Here is a 10009-nt window from a genome sequence, read left to right as displayed (position 1 = left end):
GCCCCGCCCAGAACGCTGGCTCCCGTGTTCCTTCTGGGGTTTGGGTGAGCGAAAGATTGACGCAAACCCACGGGATTCGTGAAGCCAAGGCGCCACCTGCTGGCCGTGCTCCAGCCTGCCCTGTAAAACAGTAAGGGCGGAGTCCGAACCGTGACCCTGGGCCTCCGGGCTTGGTTTCCACACAAAAGCTTATGCCACTACAGCCTCCTAATCGCGCCACTCACGTATACGTGTATGGGACGTTTGCGATGTCAAGCCTGTTACTAATAACGACACGGGAAAGGTCAGACTCTCGAGACTTTATTACGAAAAAGCCCCAAAGTGCTCCAGCACAGTTTGCGTCACGCGGTGCTCCTAGAACAACCCCCCTGGAGGACCCAGTCCTGCTTCTGGGGTAGCAGAAGGGAGCAGCTGGAGGCGAGGTCCCCACAGGTCAGATCAGCTGGCGCCCCAGTCACTGAGGATGACTTGGAGCTTGGCATCACTTAAGGGTGGCCGTGGGCCAGCAGGTGGCCGTGGTCACGGCAGCTGGATCCCACATGGCGGACTGGGCCAGACCTCGGCCAGGCAAGAGTGTGTGTGTGCCTAACATCTGGAGAGGAGGGTGGAGGAGGGATTGCCTAGGGCCACCACCCCTCAGGGGTGCTTTCTCACTTTCCTTCTGTCCGCCTGTCTCTCTTTGGTGAGCGCACATGCCCTATAGCAAAAACATCAAAACTAAAAGAGCGCTAGGCACTGCTCTGAACACCTGCCGCGTGTAATTAATTTAGGCCCCAAGATGAACGTAGGAGGTAGGTATTCCCACGGTCCTTCTGGCTTCAGTGAATGAGGAAGTGGGGACACAGAGAGGCTGAGTAACTGGCCAGCGGCACACAGCCCGCTGAGGCGGGGACTGCAACTCTGCCCCGCCAGAGTCCACCCGTTGACCCACCTCTAACCTCTGCTTCCTTAGTCCCCCTGCCCCTCTGCCTCTGCAGCTTGTCGGGGCTGGATCTCTCCAGTTCCATCCTTCTCTGCCAGGTGTGCGGCAGGTGCGACCCCACCCTTCCTTGCGCGGGCGCCGGGCCCTAGGGCTGCAGTTCGTACTGCTGCTCGGTGGCGGTGTAGAAGTCCTCCAGCACCGACTGCAGGAACTCGAAGGTGGGCCGCTCCTCCGGCCGGCTCCGCCAGCACTCTGCAATGACGCCGCGGTACAGCTCCGGCGGGCACGTGTCGGGGCGCGGCATGCGGTAGCCCCGCTCCAGGCTGCGGATGACCTCGGGGTTGCTCATCCCTGCAGGCAGAGCGGGCACAGCGGGATGCGGGAGCCCCGAGGGGGCAGTGTGGCCTACGAGGGACACTGGGCCCGGGAAAAGGGAGAGAGTATGCACAGAACACTGCCCCCACCCTCGCTGGCCTCCTGGTACATCCCTTTATGTGCTTTCCATTGCTGGAGAACAGCTGGAAATGAGCCTGTAGATTTCTGCCAGCGGGGCAGATCATGGGGGTGGGGGGAACCCTATCTCCCTTATCTGTGATTGGCTGGACCTGGCTGAAGCTCATGGCTCACTGGGCAGGTGCTCCCTGGAAACGCTCACCTGGATGACCCAGGGAACCTGGATACTTCAGACACGGAAGCTGCCCAAGTCTGGGAAGTCAGGAATGGGACACAGCCCAGTGGCCTGAAGCAATGTCCGGCAGAACCCGGTCCCCAGAATGGCACACTTGGGTCTCTGTCCTCTGTCCGGATCCCATTCTGACGAGTATGCTGCAGCCCCAAGCACCAAGGACCCAGTGTCTGCCGTCAGGAAGGCAGGGAGTAACGGAGAGCTCAGGGCCCAGCTGCCTACCTGGGTATGGCACCCGGCCGTAAGTGACGATCTCCATCAGGAGGATTCCGAATGACCACACGTCTGCTTTGATGGTGAACACCCCGAAGTGGATGGCTTCCGGGGCAGTCCACTTGATGGGGAACTTGGCCCCTGCAGAAGAGCCCAAGCAGCTTCCTGAGGCCGTGCCTGGCTGCCCTGGCCTCTTGCCCTGGCCTCCTGCCCCCTCTGCTGGACCCCGGCAGGGCTTGGTTGCTGGACATTACCAAGACACACCTGGGGGGTCACCAAGACATACAAGGACACGTGACCAGGTAACTGCAGACACGGGTCTGCAGCACAGAAGGACAGTGTGGACACAAACGGATGCCACTCTCTGTCACCCTCTTTGGGCTTTAAAAGAGCAAGCGGGCCCCACTGGGCAACATGACTCCATCTGGGACAGAGAGGGGGTCCCTTTCTACATGGGCCTGTCTCACACCAGGGTGTGGGCACGCCATTTAGCTTGTCCGTGCCTCAGATGGACCTTTCCTGCAACATGGGAATGGTGACACTTGGCCTTGCACTCCTCGGTCCTGTGAGGAGCCCGGCTCTTGCTGCTGCATGAAGCCCTGGTCGGCCTCTCCCTGCCCCCCAGTTCCTCACCACCACCCTGTCCTCAGTGGGGGGCCTTGTGGCACTGCCATTCTGCAGGACACGCTTAGGGAGGTGAGGAAGCCTTGCTGTGGGGGAGGCCAGACCTGGAGAGACCGCAGAGGTCTCCAGGCAGGACTCTGCTATGTGGCATCAAGGAGATGGGCATGGGGGCTAGGGGAAGTCAGGGAAGGTTGGGGCCCAGGTCCCCCTTGTGGGCGGGGTCTCTGCTCACCCTCTTGGGCGGTGTATTCACTGTCCACGATCCGGGCCAAGCCAAAGTCGGAGATTTTGCAGCACAAAGTGTCAGACACCAGGATGTTGGCCGCCCGCAGGTCGCGGTGGATGGAGTTCATGTGCTCGATGTATGCCATCCCTTCGGCAATCTGAGGGGACAGGCCACATGCAAGGATGGGGGCCTCCCAGCCACCCCCACTCTGCCCTGTCCCTTCGACGAGGGTAAGAACCCAGCCCCACCCTCGCCCGCCCACCTGTCTGCAGAACTGGCAAGGCCGTGAGGGGAAGGAGGGCTGGAGTGGAGCTGTTCTAGGTTTGCTTGGGGGGGGGGTGAGGGATATGGGTGGGAGCATGGGGGGGTGTGCTGCAGCTGGGAATGGGATGTATTCTTGGGTGGAATAGGAAGATGGCTTCTATGGCTCTTCGACTGAATAAACCCCAGCCCCCTAGGATCCCAGAACGGCAGAGATGTCTTCAGCAGAGACACCAGGCTACCTACACCCCTCACCTGTCCCCCTCCCCTTCCAGGCGGCTGTCCCCAAGAGTCTTCAGGGAAGGATGATGACAGAACAAAGGCAGGAGAAAAGAGAAATCTCTTGCCAGGGAGAGAAGAGAAAATGAAAGACAGGAAGGAGAGAGGAAAGCAGGAGGGAAGGGGAAGGGTTTCCTCTCCTCAGTCGGCAAGCACTGCTCTGAGTCGAAGCCTGGATTGGAACCACTGGCCTCCAGCAAGTTGCTTAACCTCCTTGAGGGGGCTCAGTCCTGACCTGGGACATGAGGGGAGCGGTCTCCCCGACATAGAGTTGAGGAGCCTTAAGTGAAGGACTTGTGGCCAAGGGCCTAAGTCAATACCTGCACCATGGCGGCACTCAGAGAGCGTGACCAGAACCCAGTCAAAGGAGAAGGGCCTCACCTCTGTCCCCAGGTCACCCGCCCTGGGCAGGGAATAGGTGTCTGTGCTGCTCGGGGCCTTTTAGCTGAGGAAATTACCTAAGGCTTTATTCACCCAATCACTAGATGAAGAAACTGAGGCAGAAATAGAGAACCAGTTTCCTACTCCGACCTGCTACTGCAAGAAGCCAGCCCTGGAATTGAACCCACTTCTCTGTGCATCTCCACTGACAGGGGTTTATTCATGAATCCATTCACTGGTTCATTCATTTATTTATTCCCTCACTAAATCATTCAACTAAAACAGAGTTTGTATCTGGGCAGCATGTAACAGTCCCCGGCCCATTGATGTGTTTAATGAGCAATGTTGAAATACAACAATAGACAATGTGCAAACACTGAGGAGAGCCTCGATCCACCTTCAAGGAGAAGGCACTGTGGGGTGTGATGTGCCCAGGGCTCTCTGGCAGCTTCCAGGGAAACCTTAATAGAAACCCACTCATCCTGGGTGCTGATTGGGACCCAGCCAGGTGAGAAGAGTCAGGGCATTTTGGGTAAAGGAGACAGAGGTGTGACAAGGTGTTGGGCCACCGGGACCACGGAGTAGGGCGTGGGGGCGGGGGGTTAAGTTAGTGCACATTTGGAAGTGTGTGCATGTGTGTGTGTGCACGCTATGAGTTATTAGCATGATTAGAACGTGGTCCAGAAGCTGTTCATCTGGGATGTTCAGATTTTCTCATTTTCCTTCTCTTTTAGTTTTTGCTATAGGGTGTGAGCACTTGCTGGACAGAGACACAGACAGAGACAGAGGGAGGGAAGGTGAGAAATCACCCTCTGGGGGAATGGCCACACTGCAATCTCTTTTCTCCCAGTCTCCTCTGGAAGAGAGATTTTGGGCACACATGCACATGCACCTGGAGTGATTTTCAAGCCGCCAGGTCTGGGACTTGAACTGCGGAGTCAGCTATGTGCCATTCAGCTGCCTTAATCTCCATGCCACCTGCTGGCCCAATATTCTGATTTTCTCACCCCTAGACTTTTTTTTTTTTTTAAACATCTGGTTATCAGATGGCTTTTTACATCCTTTGTCCCAGTGACCCAAGATTTCCTGAGGGGTGTAGCAGGGACAGGGTAAGAGACAGAGGAGAGTGAGGGAAGGAGAAGGAAAAAGGAGTGGGCAGTTTCATCCCTGCCATGTGCTTCGGAAGCAGTCAGCATGAATTTTCCGTAGCCAGCTCGCCAGCTCACTCAGAGTGGTCTGTGTTCACCGCAGTGGAAAAGGTCACATGACATCAGTTCCTGCACCGATACCAGCAGCAGATAACTCCAGGCAGGCTGGAGAGGGCTGGCGAGCGCTGGTGGGCGGGAAGGGTTTCTCTCTCTGCCGGATGTGCGTGTGCGCTCATGTCTCACAGGCTGACCACAGACCAAAGCTTTTCTGCTGACAGCTCCAGTTTTAACACACAAACACACACAGGACCACCAGATGCGCTTTCCTGCCAGTTAACAACCCTCAGCTAAAATCCCCAGGGGCCAAAGTTCCCTCTTCTTTATTCTACTTTTCGCTTCACAGAGTTTGGAAAGTTCCATGTGTGAACAGACCAAAGGGATACTGAAGACCCGTCCGGGGCATCTCTAATGGCAGATGTGGAGGGTTCTTGGGGCTCAGAGATCAAACGTCCCCAGCATTTGTGTGTGGCTCACGCCTGTCCGTCAGCCTGAGGTTACGCCTAGGACTGCACTAGGACCTAGTGTTCCTGGGATGGGAGCAGTGTCTTCAGAGTCGCCTACTACAGAGGGCATTGATGGGACCATCCAAGAAGAAATGAGGTCACAGAAAAAGCACACTCGCCTACCATGTCAAACCAAGCCCTCGCTCTCTGGGTTTCCTCAAACATCTATTGGCCCTTCCTCCTTCTCAATAGAACCCACTTCATTCCAGCATTACTGCCCAAAAGTAAGACTACATTTCCCAGGATCCCTTGTAGCTAGCTGCCTTAGCTCTGTGACAGGTGGCCAGGAGGTAGAAGAGCAAGAGTAGTGGGTGACTTTGGGGACATGTTCCTAAACAGAGGAAGGTGAGTTTTTGTCTCCTTTGACTTTTCCTACTGACCGAAGAGGACACGATGGCAAAATGTGAGCAGCCACCGTGGGCAGTAGACGACAGGTGACACTCAGGGCGGGTGGAAGAGACCTCAGGAAGGAGAGTCGCCCGCTCTGCCATTTATACTTTTCTGTTGTGTAAGGTCTCCCTGATACTGCCCTTGGCTGACGTCATGAAGCCACAGGGACAGAGGAGTGGGGGGGTACGGGGCACTATTAGCTCCAGGTTCCCTCCGCACTTGGTAGTTCACACACCTGGGCTGACATGTCAATCAGTCTCGGGAGGGACAACCTGCTACCTTCATCAGTCTTCAAGAAATCCAGCAAGTTTCCTAAGGAAAGAGAAGCCACAATTCATTTCTACAATGTGACTCACCCCTCTGGTCCCTCCTCTCCCAGGTGTGGCTGTTCCCCTGCCCAGAGCAGGGAGTGAGATTGCTCCTGGACCAGGAAAGAACCTGCCCAACATCTGTGGTCCTGGATGCTGCAAAACGTTGGCACAGTTGTAAAAGGCTCCATGCTGGGGACTGGGGGGTCTGGACTAGACTCACCCCAGCGCCTAGCCCCCTGCTCTTTTAACTCCAAATGTGCAGCTTCCCAAGTGGACATCAAGTGGCACTGGGCACAGGGGGCACCCTCAGAGATGTTGATTGGACGGGGCTGAGAGCACAGCTGTGAGGACTGGGTAGCCCCCCAGAGCTTCAGACTCTTCCCTCTCTCCCCATTCCCACGTGCCATGCCCTCGAGCCACAGCACGATGGCCAGCAGGTCCCCTGGCCAGGCACACCTGCCGCCTCAAACTGCCTTAGATGTCCCCACCTGCAGCCCTCTCAGCCTGGACCTGCCCCCCCTGCAGAGGACACAGCCCTGAGGGGTCACCTCTGGCCATGTACTCGGTGACGATGTAGATGGGCTCCTTGGTGACCACGGCGTAGAGCCGGACCAGTCGCTCGTGCTGGAGCGTTTTCATCAGGTTGGCCTCACCCAGGAAGGCTTCTGTAGACATGGTGCCCTCCTTCAAGGTCTTGATGGCCACCTTCACATTGTTCTTGTAATAACCTGAGCCGAGGGGGAGCGAGGGAGGGGAGAGAATGAAGGCGCCGTTGAGAAGACTGCTTGGAAGTGGTCCCTTAGCCAGCCCTACATGCACTTCCGGGTGCCAGCCCTATTCTGTGGTGAGAGCTGCAGTGTCAGCTGCTGGCAGGGACAGGTGTCAGGCTTATCTTGTGAAAGGAGGCCAAGTGCGACTCAGCCTCCCTTGGGATGTGAGAGCCCCAGGTAGTTGCGCTACAGTGAGGGGTGGTGATTTCACCCAGGGTCTAGGTGCCATCCCTTTGTCTTTTATGTCGCCTGCCCCCTACCCCTGCCGCTACCTCCATATAGTGAATCTCTTTCTAATTTGCTAGCGTGCACATGTGTTCACCAGAGAAGCAGAGAGAGAGAGAAAGCCACCCCCATGCGGGATGGCCATGTCACAATCCCTTCTCTCCTATTCTCCTCTCAGGATCTTGGGCATGCACCCATATGCACCCAGAATGTTTTTCAAGACACTGTGGCTGGGACTCGAACTGCACAGTTAACATGTGGTTTCCAGTTACCTTAATCTCCACACTACTGGCTGGCCGGTGAGTTCCTCCTATCACATAATAACTTCATCACATCACTGGTCGTATGTCATGAAGGAGGCAGAGGAGGCCGTGGCTCCTTCCCTGTCTCCTATGACCTGTGGGGTTCTTTCCTACTCCTTAAACCACCCGTATCTCCACTTGCCTGCACCCCACGAGGCCTCCATCCATGCTGAAGGCTAGAAGACCGGCCCTTCTCAGGGGAGCCACCGCCTGGCAGGGCCCCACTGTAACCCCTGCTAGAGGCAACTCAGGCATCAGCCCTGGGTACAGGAGGAGAAGGGAGGGGTCAAGCTCTGATCCTAAAATCATGTCCCAGAGACACGGACCAGTCCGGGGATAAGATAAAGTCCTGTGCTGGGTGTTCTGACAGTGGCCCTGGTATGTAGTGGTCATCACCTGCAATTGAAAGGTGAGGACATTGGGACCTGGAGTTAGGTGACTCAGCTAAAGTCACACAGCAGAAGGGGAGGCCTCCTACAGTCAGGCTGGAGCTGCTGGCTCGTGGCTCAGCACGTTTCACGTGGGGTCTCCATCGGGGTGAGCGGAGCTAAGAGGAGTGAGCACGACATCCAAGCTCCCATGCAGCCATGGCAAAGCCAGTGCTGGCGGAGAACTGAGGGGGCGCTGACTTAGGGGCGGGAGAGCTGGGTTCCAGCCCTGCTCCACCACCTAGATAAGCCACAGCCACTGTCGCACTTCCAGCCTGTGTCTCCATCACCTGGTCTGTGAAATGGCTGTCATGGCCTCTGGCCTTCCTCCCTCACACCTTCGTGGGGAAGTAGGCTGTGCTGCCCAGTGCCTTGCTTCCCATCATCTGGGGCCACTTCTGGGCTTCCGGGTACAGCTTCCCACATACTCACCCATCCAAACTTCTCCAAACTGCCCAGACCCCAGTTTCCTGACCAGCTTGAGAGACTGCCGGGGGATCTCCCACTCGTCCTGGGCCCAGGGGTTCTGCGGAGCCAGGCCCACACAGGGCCCCGTCAGCCTCTGGCACAAGCCATCCCCTTTCTCTGCACCAGGGAAGAGAAGATGGGGCTGGAGGTTATCGGAGCAGCCAGATTCTCGCTTGGGAGACATATCCTTCCTAGCCAGGCCCCCTCACTCCCCACCAGCCCCTGCTCCCTCCCCGGCATTTCTGTGCAAACACACTGGGCTCATTCTCCTGTGTTACAGGGCATGCCACGTTATCACCCCCATCACCACCATCACCGACCGGACCCACTGTGTCTTAAGACTGGAGCCACTTGCTACTCTCCCAGTGGTCCCCTGCTGAGCCGGTAGAGGGGATTAGGACCATGGACTCTGTATCTTTCTACTGAGAAGTGCCAACTCCTTAGGTTCACTTCAATGTAAGCCCCTTCCCCCAAGGTGGCACCACTGACCACACGATTGGGGCTGCTGTGATAGAAGGATACACGGGCTCCTCTGACACACAACCCCACCTCCATTAGACACCCCCACTCCCCTCACCAGAATAGTGCTGCACCAGGGCCTGCAGGGACGGGAAGGTGATGCGAGGGGAGATGTAATAGCCCCCTTCATCCAGGGAGCGGATCTTATAGTGCTTGATCATCTCCCCCTGGGCGGTGACGTCCTTCACAGACAAGGAAAAGGCACCTGGAGGGGTAAGAGAGACCCACACGTGGACAGTAAGACTTAAAGATGGACAATCAGGATTGGGATTCTGGCTTGAGAAAAATCCCCCAAGTTTCTGACCTCTATTTTTATCATTTCTGGCATGAGTTCCATTTTCTTTTCTCTCAATCTCCACCCTCCTGAAAGTCTCCCCACCGTCTGACCCTGCCCCGGGGGACATTTTCCCCAATGTCCCCCAAGGTTCGGCCCAGGAATCAGAGACCTCTGGAGCAGGCTGGCAGGCTCTTAGCAGTCAAGCTGTCCTCCTATGTGGCCACCTGGTCACTCAGAGCCCCTCCACCATGCAATATGGAGGGATGCAGGGCTGCTGGAAAAGCCAGAAAAGGCTGACTCCACTCCCCACAAGCCAGAGTGGACCACGATGGGAACTCGAGTTGTCACGTCCATGGCACGGAATATCATAAGCCACATCCCACGGCCTCTGCTCACATTCATTTGCAGCCTGGCACACACGCGTTTTGTGTTTGGTCATCTATGTGAATGTCTTCCTGCAGATAAGTGGTAGCAGATGCCAAGGGTTAAGAGCCATGTAGGAGGTAAGAGATTCCAGTTGAGAAATCCTGTCCATAGACTCGATGGATTTTGCTATAGGGTGCGTGCGCTCGCCAGACAGACAGAGACAGAGAGACAGAAAGCGAGAAATCACCCCCCAGGGGGGATGGCCACACCACAATCCCTTCTCCTCCATTCTCTCGGGATCTTGGGCACACACGCACACTCGCCCAGCGTGAGTTTAAGCCACCGGGTCTGGGACGCGGATTGCGGTCGACTACATGGGAGTCCAGCGACATAGCCATTATGCCAACTGCTGGTCCCAAGACTCAATGGTTTTATAAAGTGCCTCTGTCCAGCTCTCTGAGGAACATGGATCCCACAAAAACACTCTGGATTCTGGAGATAGGAATTCTAAGACCCAGAAGAGAGACATCCTTAGCCTGTAGTCACTCTGCAAGTTTTGGTGACCAGCTTGGGGGCTCCTGGCCATCCTGACACGCCCACCAGGAGCAGTACCACACATTGCCACCAGGGGGCAGGCTCAGACGCCTCTTT

The 10009-nt window shown here is 56.4% G+C and overlaps 1 protein-coding gene across 4 annotated transcripts in view; it reads right to left on the bottom strand.

Moving 5' to 3' along the window:
• Nucleotides 1–290: 290 nt before the first annotated feature.
• Nucleotides 291–10009, bottom strand: part of BLK (BLK proto-oncogene, Src family tyrosine kinase) — a 56356-nt gene continuing 46637 nt past the window's right edge. Inside the window, exons 1-7 of one of the 4 annotated variants that reach the window (XM_027765451.1) lie at nucleotides 8774–9602; nucleotides 8161–8313; nucleotides 6552–6731; nucleotides 5928–6004; nucleotides 2677–2827; nucleotides 1830–1961; nucleotides 291–1245 (exon numbers count right to left, since the gene is read on the bottom strand). In XM_027765451.1, coding sequence (XP_027621252.1) covers nucleotides 767–1245; nucleotides 1830–1961; nucleotides 2677–2827; nucleotides 5928–6004; nucleotides 6552–6731; nucleotides 8161–8313; nucleotides 8774–9119 — 1518 coding nt within the window. In that variant the 5' untranslated portion in view covers nucleotides 9120–9602 and the 3' untranslated portion in view covers nucleotides 291–766. Of the gene's footprint in view, nucleotides 1274–1829; nucleotides 1962–2676; nucleotides 2828–5927; nucleotides 6005–6551; nucleotides 6732–8160; nucleotides 8314–8773; nucleotides 9607–10009 lie in introns of those variants that run through there. The other 3 variants (XM_027765453.1, XM_027765452.1, XM_006161225.3) reach the window with 3 other exon arrangements.

The sequence above is a fragment of the Tupaia chinensis genome, unplaced genomic scaffold (assembly GCF_000334495.1).
Source record: "Tupaia chinensis unplaced genomic scaffold, TupChi_1.0 Scaffold138390_1, whole genome shotgun sequence".
NCBI classification, from domain to species: Eukaryota; Metazoa; Chordata; class Mammalia; order Scandentia; family Tupaiidae; genus Tupaia; species Tupaia belangeri.
This window is presented reverse-complemented; position numbering and strand designations above follow the sequence as displayed.